At 30.2% G+C, this 27,802-nt stretch overlaps 2 protein-coding genes and 3 pseudogenes across 2 annotated transcripts; 4 read left to right on the top strand and 1 right to left on the bottom strand.

Moving 5' to 3' along the window:
• Positions 1-32: 32 nt before the first annotated feature.
• On the top strand, positions 33-2,338 carry LOC18014096 (annotated as a pseudogene).
• A 1,337-nt stretch (positions 2,339-3,675) lies between these two features.
• Positions 3,676-8,283, bottom strand: LOC18014095 (mitogen-activated protein kinase kinase kinase 17). Its single transcript, XM_006418937.2, has 2 exons — positions 8,202-8,283; positions 3,676-4,649 (listed from the first exon to the last, which is right to left on the bottom strand). The coding sequence occupies exons 1-2, from the start codon at positions 8,281-8,283 to the stop codon at positions 3,676-3,678; spliced, it is 1,056 nt and encodes a 351-aa protein (XP_006419000.2).
• A 4,677-nt stretch (positions 8,284-12,960) lies between these two features.
• On the top strand, positions 12,961-13,904 carry LOC18014094 (annotated as a pseudogene).
• Positions 13,905-19,810: 5,906 nt separating this feature from the next.
• On the top strand, positions 19,811-20,833 carry LOC18013994 (agamous-like MADS-box protein AGL80). Its single transcript, XM_024153627.1, has 2 exons — positions 19,811-20,410; positions 20,465-20,833. The coding sequence occupies exons 1-2, from the start codon at positions 19,811-19,813 to the stop codon at positions 20,831-20,833; spliced, it is 969 nt and encodes a 322-aa protein (XP_024009395.1).
• A 4,251-nt stretch (positions 20,834-25,084) lies between these two features.
• Positions 25,085-26,106, top strand: LOC18013993 (annotated as a pseudogene).
• The last annotated feature ends 1,696 nt before the right edge of the window (positions 26,107-27,802 follow it).

Genomic DNA, 27,802 nt, shown 5'->3' with positions numbered 1-27,802 from the left:
CTCCATTTTGTTCTATTCGTCTCTACAAACTAACTGCTTCTTCTCTGCGCTTTTACTCGAACTTTGGTTTACCTCGAAAATCCGTCCCGCTTTCTTCTCCTTCAGGGCGGAAAGTTTCAGTCTTTACGATTTTACCAGTTAAAGGTTTGTCGCTCTCTGTTTTCTTCACTCTCCTCGGAAATCAAAGAAAAACTAAATCTTTTTCTTTCAATGGCGTCAAGAGAAGTATCTGCGATAATGAAACAAGGGTTTATCTCTAACCCTTCTCTCTCTCCTTCAAGAACCACGGCTCTCTCCAAACCCTCATCCCCCAAACCTCCTCCTCCTCGTCCTCCAAACGATTCCACTCGCCTGAGTCACTCCCTTCTCGATATGATCTCCGATGAGCAAAACTGCGAGACGAGGAGAGTACAAGAGGAGCCTCGGAGGAAATACCACGCGCGCGTGGCCAAGATCTTGACGGACTTCAAGAACAGCGTCGAGCCTGGCGACGTGAAGCTGAGTTTGGTGGGCAGAAGCGGATATGCAGTGACCATGGATGTGCACAAGAAGGTCTTATCAGAGAAGAGCAGTTTTTTCATGGATAGGATTAAGTCTCAGTCTGAGTCTCACACGGTGGAGATTAGTGAGTGCGATGATGTTGAGGTCTTTGTAGAGACTGTGGTATTGATGCATTGTGAGGATCTCAAGAACAAATTGATTGGTGAAAATGTTTTCAAGGTCTTGGCTTTGCTCAAGGTACAATTGCAACTGATTCCTCCTCTTATATTGTGAATTTGATTCTTGTGGATAGAGTTAAGGCCAGAATGATCAGGATAGAGTAGAAACCGTTTCTCGTTGTAGATTATAATCGATGTCTCTTTGAATCACTCTAGTGTTCTTGATCTGTTTATTGCAAGGGAAGTGGAACTTTGTGGACTAATTTACTCACAGCAACACTTTTTGATGCATCTTTTGTGTGTGTGTGTGTGTGTGTATGTGTGTTATCCAGTAGTGTTATTCACAGCGTCAAGTTATCTGCCCTAATTGTTCTTGACATTTCCCGTATGTATGGCTGGCCAAATCTGAGAGCTTTTATAAACAGTGTTCTTGATCAGTTTACTGCAAGGAAAGTGGAACTTTGTGGACTAAGTACTCACATACAACACTGTTTCTGCTGCATCTTATGTGTGTATGTCTTTAGTAGTTATTATTTTACTCATCATTCGATACATCATTCGAATTGCGGCAAGTGATCGGCTCTGATTGTTCTTGCCAAATCTGAGAGCTTTTAATGTCTACATTGGCTTCTCAAATTTTTTTGCTTTTTGTGATGGTTTCAATGTTTTATTATTTGACAGGTTTCTTCAGCTATAACGTTTGAAGAGGGAATAAAGTCATGCTTGGAGTACTTAGAGGCGGTTCCTTGGTCAGAAGACGAGGAAGAATCCGTTGTGTCTTGTATTGAAAAACTTGATCTTCCTGGTTCGATGGTCAATTCTGTTCTGCAGAGAGTATCATCTTCTGAGCCTTTCACTTCCACAAGTATAACCAACGACATCTTCTTGAAACTCCTTACTGGTAGTCTCCAAGCTAAAGACGACAAAGCACGCCGAGAAATGAAATCTGTCATCTTTAGGCTGATTAGAGAAGAAGCTGATCATGATGTGTCTAAAGATTCACTTTACAGTCTGTGTCACAGATGTCTCCTCTCTTCTTATCCTTTGCTTGTCCGAGATTACCTCCAATATGATTAATCCCGGTGATTTGATTGGTGAAACTGCTAGAGAAGCCAGTAACTTGCTTTGGGATATACTAATCGAAAAGAACATCTGCGACGAGTTTGTGCAGTTATGGGCGGATCAGAAGGAGCTAGCGAATCTCCATTCCAAGATTCTGCGATGTACAGATATGAAATAAGCAAGATCACTGCTCAAATATGTGTTGGAGTTGGTAAAGGGAAGATCGTGGTTAAGAGGGAGACTCGGTTTTCGGTTCTGAAGACATGGTTAGAGGCGATGTACGATGATTTTGTGTGGATGAGAAGAGCATCGTCGAGATCAATGGACTGGAAAGTGGTCGAGGATGGACTTAGCAAGATGATACTGACATTGTCGCTGAGACAGCAACAGGTGATTCTGATGAAGTGGTTTGATCGGTTTATGAGCAAAGGAGATGAATGTCCAAACGTTGAAAGAGCATTTGAGGTTTGGTGGAGAAGAGCTTTCATAAGACAGGTCATCGTTGAGCCACGTGATGCATCTCAGGTTCAGATTACACTATATTGAGAAGCCCACAATAATGTCTTTTAATTATTTTTTTTTTGTTAACCAAGGCTTTACAAGTTTACATTTTTATACACAGAAACATCAATGTAAATGTTAAATATATACAAGTACAATTTCTAAGGTTTGTGAATTAGTCGCATTACACACTAACAATACATTGTTCCTGAAATAGAAACTTGGATCATGGTTGATTTTGCCACTGTAAACTAAATTATGAAAAAGAAATCAACAGGACTTAAATATCAATTAGACCAGTTCTAGAAAAATCATATACAGCAAGTGAAGAAAACAAAATTGTTAAAAACAATTGAATGAACAAAGATCTACCACCGATTAGATTGAGATAAAACATCATTAGTTTCTAGCTAATCTATCATCTTGTGAGGATCTCTTTCCAAGCATTTGCGCAAAAGTTTAGTATATGAGGAATGAAATTGCTGTAACCAATAAGATTAATCCAATCATCAAAACCAAGATCACCATGTTCTCCTCAATCTATATCTCCGGTAAACATCTCCAAATAAGATGGATGTTGTGTTTTAATTATGAGGTTACCATTGACTATGATTAGAGAAAAAAGAAGAAGAAGAAGAAGATTATGGTTAACAGAATTATTTTGTGTCTATTTAAATTTAGTCTGTCAATTGCTTGTGATTATGCTACGATTAGAGGGAAAAAATATTATATATGTGTATCCAGCGAACTAATCGAAAAGAAGTTATGTGAGGAGTTTGTGCAACTATGGGCAGAACCTAGCGAATCTCCATTTCTATATCACTTCACAAATCAGCATTGGAATTGGTAGAGGAAAGATCTTGGTTAAGAGGGAGACTCTGTTTTCTGTTCTGAAGACATGGTTAATGATTTTTGGTGGATGAGAAGGGCATCAACGAGATCAATGGACTCGAAAGTGGTACTTAATTAGCTAGATGATACTGATATTTTCGTTGAGACAGCAACAGGTGATTCTGATGAAGTGGTTAGATCGGTTTATGAGCAAAGGAGACGAATGTTCAAACGTTGAAAGAGCATTTGAGGTTTGGTCATGGTTGAGCCACCTGATGCGTAGATTACACTTTATTGAGAGTCCCACAATGGCTTTACATTTTGATTATTTCTGTCACCAAAGGCTTTACAATTTTGTACACAGTTGTGTATAGAATTTTTGTTACTGAAACAGAGAACTTGGATCATGGTTGATTTTGCAACTGTAAACTAATAATGAAACAGATCAAACATGTATCAAATATCAATTACAAGACTTTTAACAATTCTACAAAATACCATATACAGAAAGGGAAAGAAACCAAAATCGTTCAAAACAAATGAAAGAACAAAGATCTAAAACTGATTAAATTGACATAAAACATCATTAGTTCATTAGTTTTTAGCTCCTTTATCATCTTCCTCAAAGCATAGCAAACGGATGGTTGGTGAGTGAATGGCTAGACCATCTCTTGAGAACGTCTCTTTCCAAGCATCTGCTCAAAAAGTCTTGTGCCTCTTCAGATAACCAATTCGGTATATGAGGAGTAAAACCGGTATAACCGATGAGATTGACCCAATCAGCAGAACCAAGATCACCATATTCTCCCCAAACACTTTCTCCGGTTAACATCTCCAAAACCGAACATCCAAGAGCCCACACATCAACTCCGAAATCCACAATCCCATGACTCATAAGCTCAGGAGCCATATACCTCGTCGTGCCTCTCCTATGACCGTATCCATTACCGTACTCTATCGACCCTTTCTCCATAGCTAATCCGAAATCCCCAATCTTGGTCAAATACCCGTTAGGCCTAAACCGGTGATCGGTAGGGCAGAGTAAGAGATTGTCCGGTTTAATGTCGCAATGAATGATGTTTCTGTCGTGAATGTAACTGAGACCAGACAAGACATCTCTAGCGAATAGCTTCACATCAGACTCAAATAACCTTCCGTGATTATCCTCGATCAAGTCTGCGATACATTGACCAGAGCAATACTCGAGTATCAGATTGTATTGTATATGAAGAGGATCATTCTCTTCTAGTGCGATCTCGTCGCCGTAGCAACGGAGGATGAAAGGAGATTGTAAACGGATTAGGATTCTTCTTTCGTCCATGAGGCTCGAAGCTCGTGAAAGCTCTGCACTTTTGATTGCCCTCTCTGTTTTGTGTTTATGGCTTTTACTTGTCGCTAAATAAACCGAAGCGTAAGCGCCTCTTCCAAGTAATTGAGTTTTGACCCACGACGACGACGACAAAACGCTTTTTTCTCCGTCGTGGGTTACGGCGGTGGAAGATTTCTGAACGGTGGTGTCGGATGATTGGGTAAGAAGTATCATCGTGTTGCTTAATGAATTTCTCCTTCTGTCTCTTTTTTTCTCTCTTTCTGTCTCTTAAAATCTCAGTAGTTTAATATTCAAGGATGAAACAAAGACAAGACCAAAGCAGGAGACAACCTTTTATAAGCTTTGTTGCAAAAAGTTTCCATTTTTTCGTCTTTGCGCAATGTTTAGTTTCATAAGAATTTCCTTTTTTTTTTTCAAAGTAAATATATCAGATAACTACGTTACTATTCATAATTAAGTAAATAGGAAAACACACTATTTAAACATCGTGTCTTTTTCAATATGACATTCTTACTCTCTAACTCTCTCTATCTCCCACGATCCACTGATTTCATCTCTTATATTTGTCTTTTTTTTTTCTCTTTTGTTCCCTGTAAAAAAAAACAGCTTCTCTTCTTCTTCTTCAATGTTACAATAAAACTCTAGAACATAATTCCCAATCTTGAAAGAAGTTGTTGTTTCAAGCTCCATTTGATTTCTTTTTCTTTTAACTTTCTCCTCGAATTTCACCAAAATCGCATTTAGGTATTCTCTGTTTCTTCTTCTTTTTACTGGGTTCTGAAATATGAGTTTTTACTGGTTTAATTTTGATTTCCACAAGAGAACTAATCAAATTGCTGATTTTATCTAATTTAAAGTTATTATTGTTTTGTCTCTTCTCTAAAATTTTGTATAAAAAATTCTATTTCTTCTCTGAAATTTTGGGTCTGAGATTGGGAAAGAGATTGTAGAAAGGCGGAGATCTCGATGAATATTGAGAAAGAGATGTTGAATATTGTTAATTATTGTTTTAGTGTAATATATAATTGAGAATTTGGCCAAAAGAATCCCAAACTTTCCACATTTTACACTCAACTTTTGTTAACTTTCATAAATAATAACAAATTTTTCGTTGACTTGCCAAATCAGCACACCGTTTATAAAGTTAACAGAAAATTTAAACGCCATTAACTCTGTTGTTACTGTTGGAGTTAACTCAAAACGATGTCGTTTTAAAATTCTGCAATTTAAAAAAAATTTGTTTCCACCTGGGTTCGAACTCACAACCTTCAAATGCATAAAAAATATTTCTGCCACTGGGCCAATAAGACTTTTAAACATATGGGTCATACATTTGTTTTTATTACTCACTTCGCCCGATATTTTTTAAAAATTCTCGAATTTAAAATTTTTGGTTTTCACCTGGGTTCTAACTCTTGATATAAGATACATAGAGGAGACTTCAACCACTGAGCCAATGACATTTTCGGACAAAAATGTCATACATTTGCTTTTTTTATTTTTGCCTGATTTTTTTTAAAGAAAAATTGCGATTTTAATTTTTTGTGCTTTGGGACAAAAAGGTCTAGCAAGATATATGGTTGTGCTTGATAACAGATTAAGATGGTTGTGCTTGATAACAAATTTCTTTTAAAAAAAAAACAGGCAGTAATAAAAGCAAATGTATGACCCTTTTGTCCGAAAGTGGTATTGGTTCAGTGGATAAAGTTTCCTCTATGTATCCTATATCAAGAGTTCGAAACCAGACAAAAACAAAAACTTTTAAATTGCGAAATTTTTTTAAAAAATCGGGCGAAGTGAGTAATAAAAACAAATGTATGATCTATATGTAGTTTGAACCCAGGTGAAAACAAATTTTTTTAAAATCGCAGACTTTTAAAACGACGTTGTTTTGAGTTTACCCCAAAGCAGAGTTAATGGCGTTAAAATTTTCTGTTAACTTCATAAACGGTGTGCTGATTTGGTAATTCAACGAAAAGTTTGAATTTATTTATGGAAGTAAACAAAAGTTGAGTGTTTATTTGGCTAGGCTGATAGTTCGTGCTTTTTTTTTGGCAAAATGCGGAAAATTTGGGATTTTTTTGGCCGAATTCTCATATATAATTTGTTAATATGTTAAATTTATTTGTATCGCGTTAAACAAATTAATATCATACCTTTATAATAATTTAGATAGCTGCCAATATCTAAGCTCTAAAACGTAGTTAGCTGCCAACATTGTAGCTCTAGCTAAGTATCAATGTATTGAAAAAACATAACATATTAGTGAATACAAATATTATGTTAGAGATGATAAATAAATTGTTAGCGGATAAAAATAGTATATTCGAAATGATAAATAAATTATTAGCAAATACAAATTTAATGTTAGCAAGATAATATAATTTTTACTGATGCAAATTTAGTGTTAGCAAGATAACATAATATTTACCATGCTAACAAAGTTTGTAGTATGTTAATAAGTTATGTAATTATATATAACTTATATGTTAACCCAAAAAAGATGATGAGAGATGGGAAAAAAAATTGTAGTAAAAGGAAGAGAGGGTAAAGAGTAATAACACACTTGAATAATGAAAAATACTTTAACAATAATGTCATATCAGTTTACTGTTTTTCCATTTTCCTAACTTTGACCAGATTTTAGAATTTCTAGCTAATTCTCTTTTTTTTTTATCCTTTACTAATATTGTCTAGGGTAAAAAAGATTTATTGTTAGAATAGATAAAGTTACGAGTCCGATAACTCTTGTTTTCAATAAAAAAATTACTGTAAAGAATACACATTACATAGTTCACAATTGTTGCTTCAATAAAAAATAAGTAAATGTAAACATTTCTTTTACTTTTGATATTAATAAACTTCTTATAAATTATACTTATAATCGAATTCGCATGCGTAAGTATTCAATTATTTAACCTACGTGGTTTGTGTTTAGGGGATTTTTGGTCCTCTTGTGAGGGCAAGTCTCCTGCAAAACCGTTAAACACATGAAGACTTAGATAACATGATGGGGCTATGATTTTCGAAGGCTCTCCGATGCTCAAGTCAGAAACCAACTAAAAAGACTACTAAGTGGCTAATCAGTGAGCAGAAATAGATCGGAAAACAAATGAAGGAAAGTGGGCTGAGAGCTCCTGAGAAAGGTGGAGTCAGCTCGAACTTTTCGAGGTGATGGGCTTTTTGAGGTGAAAAAAGAACAAAAGAAAAGTTTGCGGGTTGAAGTGATCCACGGTTTAGGGGCCACCATGGAGAAAAAGTGAAGAGATGATCGAAAAAGTAATCAGAAAGTATGAGATGCTAGGATTCAAGGATCACACATATCTAGAAAGATGATATAAACTTTGAGATAGCAAAAAGTGAGATCTCCTTCCTCGTTGGAAGGGATAAAGTATTTATAGGATTTTATCTGATCCAGATTAGTATACCGGGTTGACCCATGGACATCAGGTGGGTTGGTCCATGACCTGGCTTGACTGGGTTTGAATCTTAGGCTTGCGTCATGCCTCTGATGGCCTTAGCAACTTTCTTTGGCGTGTTCTGCCTGCCACGAGACTGATCCTTGGCGCATCCCTTTCATCCTCAATGTATGGTCCGGTTCAGCGGTTCAGGTACGTTATGGCCCTCGCTGATCCTCTGATTTTTCTTCTGGCTCCTACGAAAAGTCACTGTCACCTAACACGTGTAAGCAAGATGCATTAAATGCCAATCTCGTGGGTTTGTTAGGGTATGAGTGATCAAATCAGAGTAAGGCATATTCCAGTTGTCAAATAGAGGGAAATTTGAATAATGTTTTCCGCTTATGCATTTTCTCATACCTGAATCAGATCCCTCGATACTGAGATCAGGCTGCCGGGGTTGCTTGAACGGACGTGCTCTCCGGGTACATGTGCGGGTCATCCTCCCTTATATCCTGATCCTTCCAGATCACCGAGCTTGGGTCTAAGACATAGAGAAGGTGACATCTCCTCCTCCTGACCACTCAGTTCCCAACCTCCTTGTGCCTGACAGCGTGACCTACGTTGTCAGATACGAGGAACCCATGAGCAGGTGGCCTATCTTACCAGATTTCCCAAATCAAATTGGATTCAAGGTCCGTTGTTATATGATTAGGTCGTACTGGGCCGTAGATCCAATACGAGTCCTCATTTGGTCCAAAGAGTCGTTCCTGCAAAGAAATCATGAATGCCACATGTAAGCACGTGATTCATCAACGTAGAAAAAATCAAATTTATCTCCAACAATTTGCAATTCATAACCGACTATCAACAAAAAACCGCATGGCAAACTGGAATTCCGAAACTAATACATAATTGTGTGTTTGTGCAAGGATTCGATCGAGAAAAATTTAAAGATATATAAGCTAAGGTAGTGGTTTGTCATTAGATGATTCTTGGCATCCAAATCAACATATATGTATCAAGTTATATTGGCTAAATTCCATAAAAACCTCAAACTCTACAATGATGAAAAATGCGTAGTTAAAATACTTACAAGATCAAAGAATATTTTCTTGAACCAAATTAATTTGTTGAAATTATATGTTCAATTTGTGAATTTTGTTAAAACAATGCAAAAACACTTTCTAATCTTAACTCAAGTTTTAAACAAAAAAAACCTTTTAAATGACATAGCTTTTGCAACTATATCTTTAATGTTGAGAAAATACAGATAACCTTTAACCGTATTTGAATTTTATAAACCTTTAAAACCGTGTATTAGTTGTCAAAATATTTAAAACTATATCGTTTTTGAGCCATTCTTTTATAACACATAACGTATCCTTCTTTTCTTCATCCCCAACTCTAACAATAGCTCTTAAAGGTACGAAATTCACAGCATCCTTTTCTCTCGATACTATGTTCTCTTCATTTGCTTAGATGGTGCAATTAGGCTGGGAAAATTGATAGTTGTAGAAATAATTTCTTCCTTGATTTTCAGGAATTTTTTAGGTCTGGTTGATTAAAAAATGAGTGGAGATTTGATTTCTGAAATTTCAATAATACTGGTTTTGCAGCTAATAATTTCAACCGTGATAACTCTTTGCTGTATATTTGTAGTTTTTGCTTTTGGAGCTTTTAACAGAAAACAAAAATCTGCATTTGTACAGAACGCTATGTATATATGATCTCTTAACTTGTCTATCTAATACCATTGTGAATAAATGTTCTTAATTGGTTCGCATTGGATCTATTTGGCAATTACTAAACCAAAGCTTCTGATTTTTTAATATTGTGCTCTGCCTCCTTTGTTACTTATGATAATATCCATTTGCTTACTTCTAGAATAATTTTCAATATGTAGTTTCTTGTGATTGGAGTAATTATTCCTTATTCCTTTTCCCTGAAATTTGTTCAAGATATTAGTTCACTTAGAAGTTAATTAGGCTTAGTGGAAAATTTGGAGTCTCTTTTTCTAGATGACTCTTCTGCTATATAAAGTAGCTGTAAAATCTGGATTTGTAAAAAACAATATAGTATCTCTTAACTATCTATATATTAGAAAAAGGGAAAGAATTATTTTTAGTTAAGATTTGATCTATTTGGCAAGTACTAAACAGCATTGTGATCTGCTTCCTTAGTATTTTTTTTTTTTTTTGCATTCGGTTTGATTTGCTACCTCTAGAGTTATTTTCATATGGTAATCTATTGTGATTTATTTGAGTATATGTCTCTTGCATTTGGAGTAATTGTAGCTTATTATTTCTCCCTGAAACTTGTTATTAAAAGTAATAGGATCTCTTCACTAAAAGTTAAATTTTCAAAAAAAGATAAATTAAATAATTTCATTTTAAAATAATTTAATTTAAAATTAATAATTTAATTTAATTTAAAATATTTAAATAACATTAAGCTGAATAATAATAAGTGTATTTTGGTACTTTTATATTAAAATAATATATTTCAAATTTCTTACAATGTTTAGGATATTTATCAAAACTACCTTTTATTTTTTGGGTATATTTAGTTTTATAATAAAATTTTAATGTAATATATGTTAAGGCTTATGGGCTGACTTATTCTGATGGATTCCACTTTTTCGTACAATGTTTTGTTTTGTTTGATAATTTTTTTAGGTTATTTTTCTGTATATAAGACTCATGAACTCCCTAAACCTATGTCGTCGTTGCGGCACACCTTTTAGATCAAAAAATATTAAATTTTTAATTAAATTCTTGATTGTTTGTGTAAGATTTAATATGCATCAAATCAGAGATCTTGAAATTTATTTTAAAAGGCATGTACCATTGAAGAAAAACCAGGATTTTTTATAATCAGTCTAATTTTTTTTTTCTTCTTTTTTGGCTATATTAATTTTATAATAATTTTTTTAAAAGTAATATATGTTAAGGCTTATGGGTTGACTTATTCCGATGGATTTCACTTTTTTTCTAAACGGTGTCGTTTGTTTTGTTTGATAATTTTTAGGTTAATATTTTCAATACATAAGACTCATGAACTCCCTAAACCTATATGTCGTCGTTGCAGTGCACCTCTTAAATAAAAATTATAAATATTTTAATTAAATACTTAATTATTTGCGTAAGAGTTCGTATGCATGAAATCAGAGATTTCGAAGTTCTTTTTAAAAATTATATACCATTTAAAGAACAACTAATATTTTTATATTTAGTTTATTTAAAATATTTTTTAAAATATTCATATAATTTTTTTTTGTTTCTGTTTTTATGGATTTCATATGCATCAAATCATATTTATTTTAGAATAAAATTTTAAAATTAATATATGTTAAGACTTATAGGCTGACTTATTCTAATGGATTCTACTTTTCTGTACGGTATTGTTTGTTTTGTACGGTATTGTTTGTTCTCTTTGATAATTTTTAGGTTATTCTTGTCTATGTTTAAGATTTAGGAACTCCCTAAACCTATATGTCGTCGGTGCACTTAGATCAAAAATTATAAAAGTTTCGATTAAATTCTTCATTATTTGTGTATGTACTATTTGCTAAATTTCATCAATCAGAGAACTCAAAGGTCATTTTAAAGGTATGTACCATTTGAAAGCAACTAAGATTTTTATATTCAGTCTTTAAATAAATTTTAAAAATATTCATATAATTTGTTCTTGTTTCTGTTTTCTGTGAATTTTCTCCAACTAAAAGCTATTTATTTTCTTCTTTGCACATGTTTTAATTGAATTTGTTATTTTTTATTTGATTGTTATCAATTTATGATTAAATCCAAGAAATTTTCAAATAAAAATAAATAAATATAGATAGTTAAAAATTAATTATCCAAAAATGAAAATATGATGAAAAAAGAAGAAAAAACTAGACGAGAACTTGTTGCTTCAGAAGTCTCATACACCTCCGAAGAAAATTGGAGGCAGTTGTGGCCAAATAGAAATAAGATGGAATGGTGAAATAAGTCTTATACTACTCCGAAATACATTTTAGAAATGGTGTGACCATTCGAAAATGTACTCACATAATATATTCTAAAAAAGCTCTCCAGACGAGTCTCTCTATCAACAAGCCCTCGTTGGAGGAAAAATGGTGGCTGTAGGTGGTCCTGTCATCTTGGAAGTTGATGAAACACCGGTCATCTACTTTGTGGAGTACATGTTGAAGGTCAGATCACTTCAAAATGTATTTTGGAGTATAATAATACTACTGAATGAGTAAAGTAAACCTTGTTTATGAGAGAGCAGTGTATGACTACAAGAATAAAGAACTATTATAATTTTAGCTCAAGACTCTATTTTACTTGTAATTTTAACTATGCAATAGATTTGATAACTATATAACTACTTATTTTTTTCAAAATTATATAAACATTTGGGAAAACAATTGATTTTTGATTACTCAAATTAATTTATTAATTTCTGGAATTTTTGATCTATAAAAACAAGATTTCTAACTTAAGTATAATGTATATTCAGATTTATTACCCAGTGTGATCTTATAATTTGACAATTACAGGACAAGCTGGACACAAAATACCCTAAACTACATTTTCATCGTCTATAAAATATCTACTATATTTATATCTTTAGACTACTATAATGTTAAGTTATCAAAAAATACTCTTCAAAACGGCTATTTTAAGTTTCTATCTAGATACAATATGTAAATTCAAAACATTAGATTTTTAACTATAAACTTAAGAAAATAATCTTTATAATGCTTTAGTTTGTGGTCACTTTACAAGTCAAAATAACTCACATTCAAAGTCTCCAATAAAAAAACTAATTCTAAAAATATATTAAAAAGAAACTTTGACCCATTTACTAAACCAAATCTTAGATATTATCACAAATATCTACAAATATGTTTTTTTTAACATTAATGTACAATTTTTACTAATGCCATCCTGTTTATATAAGTTACTAAGATATAAAATCTTATTAAATTGATTCATAACTTTATTAGTTGTAATTTTTATTTTTATTTTTATTTTACTTTCTATAAGTAAATAATAATATCTATAGTAAAGGAGACATATCTTTGTATCCATCCATTACTATAGAACACAACTCATCCATAAATTTAGTACACAAATAACTAAAAACAAACAAACAGACAAAAAAAGTTTTTTTTTTAAAAAAGTCCATCATGACGAAGAAGAAGGTGAAGGAACTCTCGACATTCTGTGGTGTCACTGCCTGTGCCATCATATACAGTGCCTATAACACCAATCAAGATGTGTGGCCATCGAATTTTGGTATGCAAAGGATAGTTTCGGATTTCCGGACATTGCCAGAGATGGACCAACACAAAAAATGGTGGACCAAGAGACCTTTCTCAGACAGATGATCGTAAAATTTTCTGAGAATCTGAGGAGACTGGGGAAGAATAACAGGGAGCAAGAGATGACTGAAGTCATGTTCCAATGTTGGGATGGCAGTCTGGAGAGGTTTCATCTCAATATTTTGGATCTCAATGACTTAGATTATGTGATTGAACAATATCAAAGAGATATTAATTGCAAGATCGAGATTTTAGGGAGTTCTAGTATGGAGATGGGTGAATCTTCTAATACTGCTGTCACTGCGGCTACAACTCATTCTTCTGAAGACATTGGATCTTTGGCAGTTTCTTCAGCTACAACCACTCCAGACCCTATGATTCATGAGGTTTATTCTTCCTCCTCTTCCGCTGCTGCCGCAGTTTATTTTAACTCTATTCAGCAACAGCAATATCATCATCAACATCAACAATTTCGTCATCCTGCCACTCCACATGTTGGGTTCTATGAGCAAACTCGAAATATGAATCTGAGTCAAATTCATAATCAGATCCCGCAACAACGGTTTATGGAGATGATGAACAACCATCCTGAGCAAATGAATTATGCATCTCAGCATATGGATAACCACCACAACCCCAACCACCACAACCCCTTCCACCACCACCAGCACCACCACCACTATCACTACCCTCAACAGCAACAACAGCAAATCCCCGGTGATTCCTCTACTGCTCTGACCACAGCCAGCTCAAGCAGTATCATCCTTGTTACCAGTCAAAATCCTACCAATAATACACAGTTTCGTTAGTGTTTCGAGAATAGACGTTCACATTCTGATAAACAAAAAATTAAATAATTCTCAAGTGCTTTTGCAATTAATTTTTTTGTTGCTTTTTTTTAATTATCGTTGAGGTTTATTTTATTATCTGAATGATTATGGTTTTTCATTTTATGGATTTGTGATATGTGTCATTTTCATTTAATAATATATGATTTCGTTAGCGTTTAAAAAATGTCGACTTCACAGTATGATAAGTAAACTATATATATATATATATATATATTTAAGTGCTTTTGCACTTTAGTTTTTTAGTTTAATTTTATGTAAAACTAGAGGCTGATCCGCGCTTCGCGCGGAATTTTGTATTGTATTTGTTGACATATTTAAGAGAAAATTTTATAATATCAAATTCTTTTCATTAGATTTTGTATTTCCATTTTTATGTATATTTATAGTATTTAATAATTTTATATACAACATTTAGAAAATAATCAAATAATATATCAATTAAAACTTCAAATCAAATTTAGTTTGTAGATATCTTTATATTTATGTGGGTTTATATTTTCGAATATATGCAATTTTTGATTGTTGCATTCAGGAGAAAAAAAAATATGTAATAGACAATTAATTATTTAAAAATATCTTGATTCTCTAACTTATTTCTAAAATATATTCATAATCTCTCTTTTTCTCTACACCAATTTCCCTCTCCATCTCCCTCTCCCTCTCCTTCTCCATCCCCCTCTCATGTTCTCTCTTGCAACATGTTGAAACACACACAACATATTGGACCGGTTGAAATTTCTATCTTTCTTAAATTTTTGTTTTTTCTAGCCACTCTCAATGCCACCTCTAACCTGAGCTCTGTCGAATTTTTTAAGGGGAACTTCACTCATTTTATGTTTCAAATATTACATTGAACATGTTAACATTTTGTGATACCACAATTTGTTTCACAAAATATGCATTCTCACATCTCTATTATTATTTAAGTAGTCATTTTAAAAAATAATTTTTATTTTGAAAATTGTTACATGATATGCTATTACAAATAACAAAAATAATTAAAATAAGAAAGGATATAATTGTCACACGAACTTTTTGAAACTCATGCGAATATTCCTGACCCGTTAATATGCATTTAATTTTTAATATATTATTTATGTTTTTGGTCATATTCTAGTGTTTTATAACGGTTTTAAAACGAATTTGGATATTTTAGATATTAAAAAATTTGGATCCGAGAATTTGTTTCTCGGATTTGGCAAAACTGGATCCAAATCCGGCTATCTTAAAATTTTATGGTTTATTATTCATATCTATCGAATCATATAAAGAAAGTAAATTATTTAAAATAATAATAAATAAATACATTAATATATAAACTATTATTTATAAAGAGTGTCTTTTCATATTTTTGTTAAATTAATGGATGATATTTACTATGAGAATTAAAGTATAATAACACAAAATATAATAAGTTATAAATTAATAAATGACTTGATGATGTGTCAAAATTTTAGAGTTTGAGAAAATGATGTGGCATCATGAGAAGAGAGAACATTTTACTTTATATATATAGATATGAGTTAGAATCTAGGGTAACGGTGACTACCTAATATATTACCAATTTTGGTACTAAGTTTTACATATATTCCAAAATGAGTTTTCAAATCAGTGTCTAATTTATCTGTTAGCCAAAAATATTGTGAATATTTTTAAGGAAGGTGATCCCCATTTATTTGTACGTAATTTATCGAATATATAGATTTTTGTATATTTAAAATATTTTTTAATCTGTGTGAAATGTAGATTAGAGTTTACTCTATTTTTAATATCTCCTTAACAGCACACATATGGCTCATAGTATCTGTGTTTAACTTTATCTTCTTTTTGATTGAAACTCTAAATCTGATAGTATCACTTGGGACATTTCGAAAAGCATTAATTACAAGGGATGGTCGTTTCCAATCATTTTTAGCTATGGATGGATCCGCATGGCTTCATGAGAGATTATATCGGGAAGCATGTGCCAGAGTATATTTAAGATTGAGAAACTTGGAAATGGAAGCATGTTAGAATCATTGGAGACTGATGCTTTATTAATATGGTTGCTTGTTCCTCTATTTTTGTTTACGAGACTCTTTGTCTTTTTGTTTTTGATTAATTATATTCAATGTGAAAAATATCTATATGATATGTTGAAACATTGTTTTCTTAACAAAAGAATGTCTTATAAAACAAATTGAGTATTATATATTTTTTTTGGATATTTCTTTTCATTGTTCATCGATTTTATTGTCTGCTACTATCTTTATTTTTGGATGTAAGAAAATATTGTTTAGCTCCTGATTCTGTGAATTTTTTTTGCTTCATATCTGTATTATAGTTCTCTAGATGGATGAAGTAAATCAAGATACATAGTCTTTCTCAACTTTTTAATGGCGTAAGAAGCAAGCCATTAATTTTCACAAAAATATATCAATGTGTACAAGTTATATATAGATATATGTATTGGTTTGTGTTGAGTATGCTTATTAATAATTAATAAAAAAAATATTAGAAAAGTGTGTCCATATGTTTTTTTTAACATCATATATTATGAAGTCTCATATTGTCTATATAACTGATTATATTTCTTTTTCAGAAATCCATATTCATAATGAAATAACATGTTGAAGAGAAATGAAGAATATATATACAGTTCTATAGATCAATATATACAATTCTACAGAACGATGTACTTTTAAAGAATAAAACATGCTAGCTTTTTTATTTTATTTTTGTAACCAAACATGCTAGCTATCTTATCTATGCTTTTACAGAACCCCAAAATTTCTTCTAATTGTTTACGTATTTCTTCTCATTTGAAAGAATTTATTCTCTTGTATTTTCTAGTTTTTATGACATAAAGTTACATTTTCGAGTGAAATTTTCTTAAATTAAGTTTCATTCATAAAATATATAGTGTTTGAGTTGCATTAAAACATTTATCCATATTAACTCACTAAAATCATGAAGATTGTGAGAATGACCAATTCAGAATTTTAGATATATATTCATGTATAATAACCAATAAAAAGATAATTTTTTTGTCACATATATAAAGTATCTTCAATTTGTGTATGTGCATATATATAATTATCATAATATTTATGTACATAGATTGGCTACTTTTTTTTTGTCACTAGATTGGCTACTTAAACAAGAAAAATGACATATCAAATATGTCAGTGATCTTATTTATCTTTAACTACTAAAAAATTATAATGAATTCATCTCAAGTTTAAGCGTTTAGTTTGAAAATCCTACAACAACCAAAAAAAAAAGTCAAAATTGATAAATGCATAAAATCTATGATATATAAGGGAACTTCTGTTTTATGTCTTTTCTTCAATTCTCAAAAATTCATTGATAAATCTTTAGGGTTAAAACCATAATCTATAAGAAAGTAATATCAAAACCCCTAAAATATTATCTAATATATAATAGGATAAATAACTGTTGAATAAATAAATTAATTTTTTTACAAAAAAACTAAAACATAGCAAGGTATAAATTTGCTTATTTTAATGTGTAGCAAGTTATATACTGTATGTAGTTTGTTTGGGATTGAATACTCTTATTGAGCACTATAAAAGGAACATTTATATAAATCGATATTGTATGTCTAGAAAACCGTAATGACAAAAATATTCTATTTCGGAATGCACCAAGTCAAACGCATTTCGTTTCTATACAGGTAACACATGAATATTTTTGTAGCAAATCACCACACACAAACTCAAAAATTAACACTATACCACCATTTTATCCAGATCTTAATTAGATAATTGGGTTCAAAAATGTTTTTTAAAAATCTGAGGGACAAAATAATAATTTTATTCCCTTCACTTCAAGAGCAGGCCTATCTCGATAAAAACATATATACGATTTAAGCAATAGCTTGAATTGTAAAAACAAAATGCTATTTTCTAGAAAAAATTATATTTGAATAGATTTTGTTACATTGTATTTCTTATAAGCAACACATAAATACATGTATCTATCAATCAATTGACCGAATGAATAATCTACCTAAAATAATAGAATGTTTATAATTCCAAATATGTTAGTATATCTTTCATTGAAAGTTTTTTTCAACTAATTTTTCTATACTATTGAAAGAGAAAATGTTGCAGATTTTGATCTAGTAATATGTTTTTACTATTATTTTTTTGTAAAACTAATAAAATTTTAGAATTAAAAATATTTTTAATAAGGTTTTTGATATTATTAAATTTGTATCAAAATATTAATTTATTAATTACAAATTTTTAAAAATATTTAATTATGCAATTGTTTTGATAAATATATACTTATTTTTTCAAAATTATATAGACATTTGATCAAACAATTGATTTCTAATTAATCAATTCAATTTATTTATTTATGGAAATTTTTAGTAATATTGAAAAAATAGTAGGAAAAAAATATTCATTGAAAGACACACTGGCATATATGAAATTATGAACATTATATTATTTTAGGTAGATTCTTCATTTGGTCAATTTATTGATAGATACATATATTTATGTATTCATAATAAGAAACGCAATGTAAAAAAATATATTCAAATATAATTATTATTAAAAGAGATATTTTACTATATATTGCTACTAAATGAGATATGCTAGTATATATTTCACTTAATATAAAAAAAAATGGTATTTTCCAAAAAAAACAATTATATTTGAATAGATTTCGTTACATTGTATTTTTTATTAGCAATACATAAATAAATGTATCTATCAATCAATTGACCAAATGAAAAACCTACCTAAAATAATAGAATTTTCATAATTCTAGATATGCTAATATATCTTTTACTGAATATTTTTGTCCTATTATTTTTTCAATATTATTAAAAAAATTTTTGCAGATATTGATCTAGTAATATATTACAGATATTTTTTGTAAAATATTTTTTAATAATATTAGAGTATTATAAAATTTTGTATCAAAACAATAATTTATTAATAATAAATTTTAAAAAATAATTTAACTATTCAATAGATTTGATAAATATATAACTAGTTTTTTTCAAAAATATATAGACCTTTGGTGAAACAATTCATTTTTCATTAATCAAATTTATTTATTTATTTCTGGAAGTTTTGATCTATAAAAACAAGATTTTTAACGTAAGTATAATGTATACTCAGATTTATTACCTAGTGTGATCTTATAATCTGAAAATTACAGCACAAGCTGGAAACAAAATATTCTCTCATCTTTTTCTGTTTTTAGTTATTTTCAACTTTCATAACCTAAACTACAGTTTTTATTGTTTAGAAAATATCGACTCTTATTATATCGTTGGACTCCTTATAATGTTAAGATATAAAAAAATCACTCTTCAAAATGGCTATTTTAAGTTTCTAACTAGATAGTAGATACAATATGTAAATTCAAAACACTAGATTTTGAACTATGAACTTAAGAGAATAATCTTTATAATGCATTAGTTTGTGGTCACTTTTCAAGTCAAAATAACTCACATTCAAAGTCTCTAATAAAGAAAACCAATTCTAAAAATATATTAAAAAGAAACTTTGACCCATTTACTAAACCAAATCTCAGATATTATCTTAAATATCTACAAATATTTTTGTAACATTGATGTACAATTGTTTTACCTATGCCATCCTATTTATATAGGTGACTAAGATATAAAAACTAATTAAATAGACTCATAATTTTATTAGTTGTAATTATTATTATTATTTTTATTTTACTCTCTATAAATAAAATAATAATATCTATAATAAAGGAGACAAATCTTTGTATCCCTCCATTACTATATAACACAACTCATCCATTAATTTAGAGCACCACTAACACAAAGCAAACAAACAGACAAAAAAAAAACTTTTTTAAAAAAGTCTATCATGACGAGGAAGAAGGTGAAACTTGCTTTCATTGAAAATAACTCGTCGAGGAAAGCAACCTTTCAAAAAAGAAAGAAAAGCTTGCTGAAGAAAGCGAAGGAGCTCTCGACTCTCTGTGGTGTCACTGCCTGTGCCATCATCTACAGTCCTAATAACTCCAATCCAGATGTGTGGCCATCGACTTCTGGTGTGCGAAGGATAGTTTCGGATTTCCAGACGTTGCCGGAGATGGACCAACAAAAAAAAATGGTGGACCAAGAGACCTTTCTCAGACAGAGGATCGCCAAATTGTCCGAGAATCTGAGGAAACTGGGGAAGGATAACAGGGAGCAAGAGATGATTGAAGTCATGTTCCAATGTTGGGATAGTAGCCTGGAGAGGTTTCATCTCAATATTTTGGATCTCAATGACTTAGGTTATGTGATTGACCAATATCAAAGATATATTAATCACAAAATCGAGATATTGGAGAGTTCTAGTATGGAGATGGGTGAATCTTCTAATAATGCTGTCACTGCAGCTGCGGCTCACTTTTCAGAAGGCATTGGATCTTTGGCAGTTGCTTTGGCTACAACCGCACCAGCTGCTACGATTCATGAGGTTTATTCTTCCTCCTCTTCTGCTGCTGCCGCAGTTTATTTTAACTCTATTCAGCAACAGCAACATCATCATCAACATCAACAATTTCGTCATCCTGCCACTCCACATGTTGGGTTCTATGAGCAAACTCGAAATATGAATCTGAGTCAAATTCATAATCAGATCCCGCAACAACGGTTTATGGAGATGATGAACAACCATCCTGAGCAAATGAATTATGCATCTCAGCATATGGATAACCACCACAACCCCAACCACCACAACCCCTTCCACCACCACCAGCACCACCACCACTATCACTACCCTCAACAGCAACAACAGCAAATCCCCGGTGATTCCTCTACTGCTCTGACCACAGCCAGCTCAAGCAGTATCATCCCTGTTACCAGTCCAAATTTTACCAATAATACATGGTTCCCTTAGTGTTTCGAGAATGGACATTCACATTTTGATAAGCAAAAAATAAAATAATTCTCAAGTGCTTTTGCAATTAAGTTTTTTTGTTACTTTTTTTTATTTATCGTTGTGGTTTTATTTTATTATCTGAATGATTATGATTTTTCATTTTATGGATTTGTGATATGTGTCATTTTCATTTAATAATATATGATTTCGTTAGCGTTTAAAAAATGTCGACGTTCACAATATGATAAGTAAACTATATATATATATATGTATATAAATGCTTTTGCATTTTAGTTTTTTAGTTTAAGTTTACCTAAGATAAGAGTTAGAATCTAGGGTAACGGTGACTACCTAATATATTACCAAATTTGGTACTAAATTTTACATAAATTTCAAAATGAGTTTTCTAATCAAATGTCTAATTTATCTGTTAGCCAAAAATATTATGAATGTTTTTAAGGCAGGTATCACCCATTCAATTGTACGTAATTTATTGAATCTATAAATTTTTATATTTAAAATATTTTTTTAATCTGTGTGAAATGTAGATTAGGGTTTACTTATTTTTAATAGCGCCTAACAACACACATTTAGCTCCCAGTATCTGTGTTTAACTTTATCTTGTGATGGAAACTCTAAAATCTAATAGGATCACTTGGGACATCTCAAAAAGCATTAATTACAAGAGATGATCGTCTCCAATCATATTTGGCTATGGGTGAATCAGCATGGCTTCATGAGAGATTATACAAAGACGCATGTGCCACATGATATTTAAGATTGAGAAACATGGAAGTGGAAGCATGTTAAAATCATTGGAGACTGATGCTTTATTTATATGGTTCTTTGTTCCTCTGTTTTTGCTTTATGAGACTGTTTGTTCTTTTGTTTTTGATTAATTATTATCCAATGTGAATAAATCTATATGTAATATGTTGAAACACTGTTTTTTTAACAAAAAAAAATGTCTTGTAAAACAAATTGAGTATTATATAATTTTTTTTTGGATATTTTTGTTCATCAATTTTATTTTCTGCTACTATCTTTATTTTTGGATGTAAAAAAATATTGTTTATATCTTGGGTCAAAAAATAATATATTTTTTGTGAATTTTGTTGCTTCATATCTGTATTATAGTTCTCTAGATTGATGAAGTAAATCAAGATTAATAGTCTTTCTCAACTCTCTAGCTGCGCAAGAAGCAAGCCATTATTTTTCACAAAAATATATCAATGTATACAAGTTATATATAGATATATGTATTGATTTAATTTGTGTTGAGTATGCATATTAATGATAAATAAAAAAAACATTAGCAATGACCATATATTTCTTTTAACATAATATATATATGAACTATCATATTGTCTATATAACTGATTATATTTCTTTTTCAGAAGTCCATATTCATAATGAAATAACATGTTGAAGAGAGATGAAAAATATATACAGTTCTATAGATCATCAATATATACAGTTCTACAGAACGATATACTTTTAAAGAATACAACATGCTAGCTATCTTATCTATGCTTTTATAGAACTCCAAATTTTCTTCTATCTTTTACGTATTCTTGTTCATTTGAAAGAGTTTATTCTCTTGTATTTTCTAGTTTTTATTACATTGAGTTACATTTTCCAGTGAAATTTTCTTAATTAAAGTCTCATTCATAAAATATATGGTTATTGTTAAAATTACATATTGATCTCTTGCAATGATTCAACACTAGGTCTAGTAATACCTGCTAGATCAGAACCATACTCTATAAGAAAGTAATATCAAAACCCCTAAAATATTATCTAATATATAATAGGATAAATAACTGTTGAATAAAATAAATTAATTTTTTTACAAAAAAACTAAAACATAGCAAGGTATACATTTGCTTATTTTAATGTGTAGCAAGTTATATACTGTATGTAGTTTGTTTGGGATTGAATACTCTAATTGAGCACTATAAAAGGAACATTTATATAAATCGATATTGTATGTCTAGAAAACCCTAATGACAAAAATATTCTAATTCGGAATGCGCCAAGTCAAACGCATTTCGTTTCTATACAGGTAACACATGAATATTTTTGTAGCAAATCACCACACACAAACTCAAAAATTAACACTATACCACCATTTTATCCAGATCTTAATTAGATAATTGGGTTCAAAAATGTTTTTTAAAAATCTGAGGGGCAAAGTAATAATTTTATTCCCTTCACTTCAAGAGCAGGCCTATCTCGATAAAAACATATATACGATTTAAGCAATAGCTTGAATTGTAAAAACAAAATGCTATTTTCTAGAAAAAATTATATTTGAATAGATTTTGTTACATTGTATTTCTTATAAGCAATACACAAATACATGTATCTATCAATCAATTGACCGAATGAAGAATCTACCTAAAATAATAGAATGTTTATAATTCCAGATATATTAGTATATCTTTCATTGAATGTTTTTTTTTCTACTAATTTTTCTATACTATTGAAAGAGAAAATGTTGCAGATTTTGATCTAGTAATATGCTTTTACTATTATTTTTTGTGAAACTAATAAACTTTTAAAATTAAAAATATTTTTAATAAGGTTTTTGATATTATTAAATTTGTATCAAAATAATAATTTATTCAATATAAATTTTTAAAAATATTTAATTATGCAATAGTTTTGATAAATATATACTTATTTTTCAAAATTATATAGACGTTTGATCAAACAATTGATTTTTAATTAATCAATTCAATTTATTTATTTATGGAAATTTTTAGTAATATTGAAAAAATAGTAGGAAAAAATATTCAGTGAAAGACACACTGGCATATATGAAATTATGAACATTATATTATTTTAGGTAGATTCTTCATTTGGTCAATTGATTGATAGATACATATATTTATGTATTCATAATAAGAAACGAAATGTTACAAAAATATATTTAAATATAATTATTATTAAAAGAGATATTTTACTATATATTGCTACTAAATGAGATATGCTAGTATATCTTTCACTTAATATCAAAACAAAATGCAATTTTCCAAAATACTATTTTCCAAAAAAAACAATTATATTTGAATAGATTTCGTTACATTGTATTTTTTATTAGCAATACATAAATATATGTATCTATCAATCAATTGACCAAATGAAGAACCTACCTAAAATAATAGAATTTTCATAATTCTAGATATGCTAATATATCTTTTACTGAATATTTTTGTCCTATTATTTTTTCAATATTATTAAAAATGTTTTTGCAGATATTGATAAGTAATATATTACAGATATTTTTTTAAAAATATTTTTTTAATAATATTAGAGTATTATAAAATTTTGTATCAAAACAATAATTTATTAATAATAAATTTAAAAAAATAATTTAACTATTCAATAGATTTGATAAATATATAACTAATTTCTTTCAAAAATATATAGACCTTTGGTGAAACAATTCATTTTTCATTAATCAAATTTATTTATTTATTTCTGGAATTTTTGATCTATAAAAACAAGATTTTTAACTTAAGTATAATGTATACTCAGATTTATTACCTAGTGTGATCTTATAATCTGAAAATTACTGCACAAGCTGGAAACAAAATATTCTCTCATCTTTTTCTGTTTTTAGTTATTTTCAACTTTCATAACCTAAACTACAGTTTTTATTGTTTAAAAAATATCGACTCTTATTATATCTTTGGACTCCTTATAATGTTAAGATATAAAAAAATCACTCTTCAAAATGGCTATTTTAAGTTTCTAACTAGATAGTAGATACAATATGTAAATTCAAAACACTAGATTTTGAACTATGAACTTAAGAGAATAATCTTTATAATGCATTAGTTTGTGGTCACTTTTCAAGTCAAAATAACTCACATTCAAAGTCTCTAATAAAGAAAACCAATTCTAAAAATATATTAAAAAGAAACTTTGACCCATTTACTAAACCAAATCTCAGATATTATCTTAAATATCTACAAATATTTTTGTAACATTGATGTACAATTGTTTTACCTATGCCATCCTATTTATATAGGTGACTAAGATATAAAAACTAATTAAATAGACTCATAATTTTATTAGTTGTAATTATTATGATTATTTTTATTTTACTCTCTATAAATAAAATAATAATATCGATAATAAAGGAGACAAATCTTTGTATCCCTCTATTACTATATAACACAACTCATCCATTGATTTAGAGCACCACTAACACAAAGCAAACAAACAGACAAAAAAAAAACTTTTTTAAAAAAGTCTATCATGACGAGGAAGAAGGTGAAGCTTGCTTTCATTGAAAATAACTCGTCGAGGAAAGCAACCTTTCAAAAAAGAAAGAAAAGTTTGCTGAAGAAAGCGAAGGAGCTCTCGACTCTCTGTGGTGTCACTGCCTGTGCCATCATCTACAGTCCTAATAACTCCAATCCAGATGTGTGGCCATCGACTTCTGGTGTGCGAAGGATAGTTTCGGATTTCCAGACGTTGCCGGAGATGGACCAACAAAAAAAAATGGTGGACCAAGAGACCTTTCTCAGACAGAGGATCGCCAAATTGTCCGAGAATCTGAGGAAACTGGGGAAGGATAACAGGGAGCAAGAGATGATTGAAGTCATGTTCCAATGTTGGGATAGTAGCCTGGAGAGGTTTCATCTCAATATTTTGGATCTCAATGACTTAGGTTATGTGATTGACCAATATCAAAGAGATATTAATCACAAAATCGAGATATTGGAGAATTCTAGTATGGAGATGGGTGAATCTTCTAATAATGCTGTCACTGCGGCTGCGGCTCATTTTTCAGAAGGCATTGGATCTTTGGCAGTTGCTTTGGCTACAACCGCACCAGCCGCTACGATTCATGAGGTTTATTCTTCCTCCTCTTCTGCTGCTGCCGCAGCTTATTTTAACTATATTCAGCAATAGCAACATCATCATCAACATCAACAATTTCGTCATCCTGCCACTCCACATGTTGGGTTCTTTGAGCAAACTCGAAATATGAATCTCAGTCAAATTCATAATCAGATCCCGCAACAACGGTTTATGGAGATGATGAACAACCATCCTGAGCAAATGAATTATGCATCTCAGCATATGGATAACCACCACAACCCCAACCACCACAACCCCTCCACCACCACCAGCACCACCACCACTATCACTACCCTCAACAGCAACAACAACAAATCCCCGGTGATTCCTCTACTGCTCTGACCACAGCCAGCTCAAGCAGTATCATCCCTGTTACCAGTCCAAATTTTACCAATAATACATGGTTCCCTTAGTGTTTCGAGAATGGACATTCACATTTTGATAAGCAAAAAATAAAATAATTCTCAAGTGTTTTTGCAATTAAGTTTTTTTGTTACTTTTTTTTATTTATCGTTGTGGTTTTATTTTATTATCTGAATGATTATGATTTTTCATTTTATGGATTTGTGATATGTGTCATTTTCATTTAATAATATTTGATTTCGTTAGCGTTTAAAAAATGTCGATGTTCACAATATGATAAGTAAACTATATATATATGTATATAAATGCTTTTGCAATTTAGTTTTTTAGTTTAAGTTTACCTAAGATAAGAGTTAGAATCTAGGGTAACGGTGACTACCTAATATATTACCAAATTTGGTACTAAATTTTACATAAATTTCAAAATGAGTTATCTAATCAAATGTCTAATTTATCTGTTAGCCAAAAATATTATGAATGTTTTTAAGGCAGGTATCACCCCATTCAATTGTACGTAATTTATTGAATCTATAAATTTTTATATTTAAAATATTTTTTTAATCTGTGTGAAATGTAGATTAGGGTTTACTTATTTTTAATAGCGCCTAACAACACACATTTAGCTCCCAGTATCTGTGTTTAACTTTATCTTGTGATGGAAACTCTAAAATCTAATAGGATCACTTGGGACATCTCAAAAAGCAAGAATTACAAGAGATGATCGTTTCCAATCATATTTGGCTATGGGTGAATCAGCATGGCTTCATGAGAGATTATACAGAGACGCATGTGCCACATGATATTTAAGATTGAGAAACATGGAAGTGGAAGCATGTTGAAATCATTGGAGACTGATGCTTTATTTATATGGTTCCTTGTTCCTCTGTTTTTGCTTTATGAGACTGTTTGTTCTTTTGTTTTTGATTAATTATTATCCAATGTGAATAAATCTATATGTAATATGTTGAAACACTGTTTTTTTAACAAAAAAAAATGTCTTGTAAAACAAATTGAGTATTATATAATTTTTTTTTGGATATTTTTGTTCATCAATTTTATTTTCTGCTACTATCTTTATTTTTGGATGTAAAAAAATATTGTTTATATCTTGGTTCAAAAAATAATATATTTTTTGTGAATTTTGTTGCTTCATATCTGTATTATAGTTCTCTAGATTGATGAAGTAAATCAAGATTAATAGTCTTTCTCAACTCTCTAGCTGCGCAAGAAGCAAGCCATTATTTTTCACAAAAATATATCAATGTATACAAGTTATATATAGATATATGTATTGATTTAATTTGTGTTGAGTATGCATATTAATGATAAATAAAAAAAACATTAGCAATGACCATATATTTCTTTTAACATAATATATATATGAACTATCATATTGTCTATATAACTGATTATATTTCTTTTTCAGAAGTCCATATTCATAATGAAATAACATGTTGAAGAGAGATGAAAAATATATACAGTTCTATAGATCATCAATATATACAGTTCTACAGAACGATATACTTTTAAAGAATATAACATGCTAGCTATCTTATCTTTGCTTTTATAGAACTCCAAATTTTCTTCTATCTTTTACGTATTCTTGCTCATTTGAAAGAGTTTATTCTTTTGTATTTTCTAGTTTTTATTACATTGAGTTACATTTTCCAGTGAAATTTTCTTAATTAAAGTCTCATTCATAAAATATATGGTTATTGTTAAAATTACATATTGATCTCTTGCAAA

Source organism: Eutrema salsugineum, unplaced genomic scaffold (genome assembly GCF_000478725.1).
Source record: "Eutrema salsugineum unplaced genomic scaffold, Eutsalg1_0 scaffold_4, whole genome shotgun sequence".
NCBI classification, from domain to species: Eukaryota; Viridiplantae; Streptophyta; class Magnoliopsida; order Brassicales; family Brassicaceae; genus Eutrema; species Eutrema salsugineum.
The sequence above is the reverse complement of the archived record's forward strand: the minus strand, read 5'-3'. Positions and strand labels throughout refer to the sequence as shown.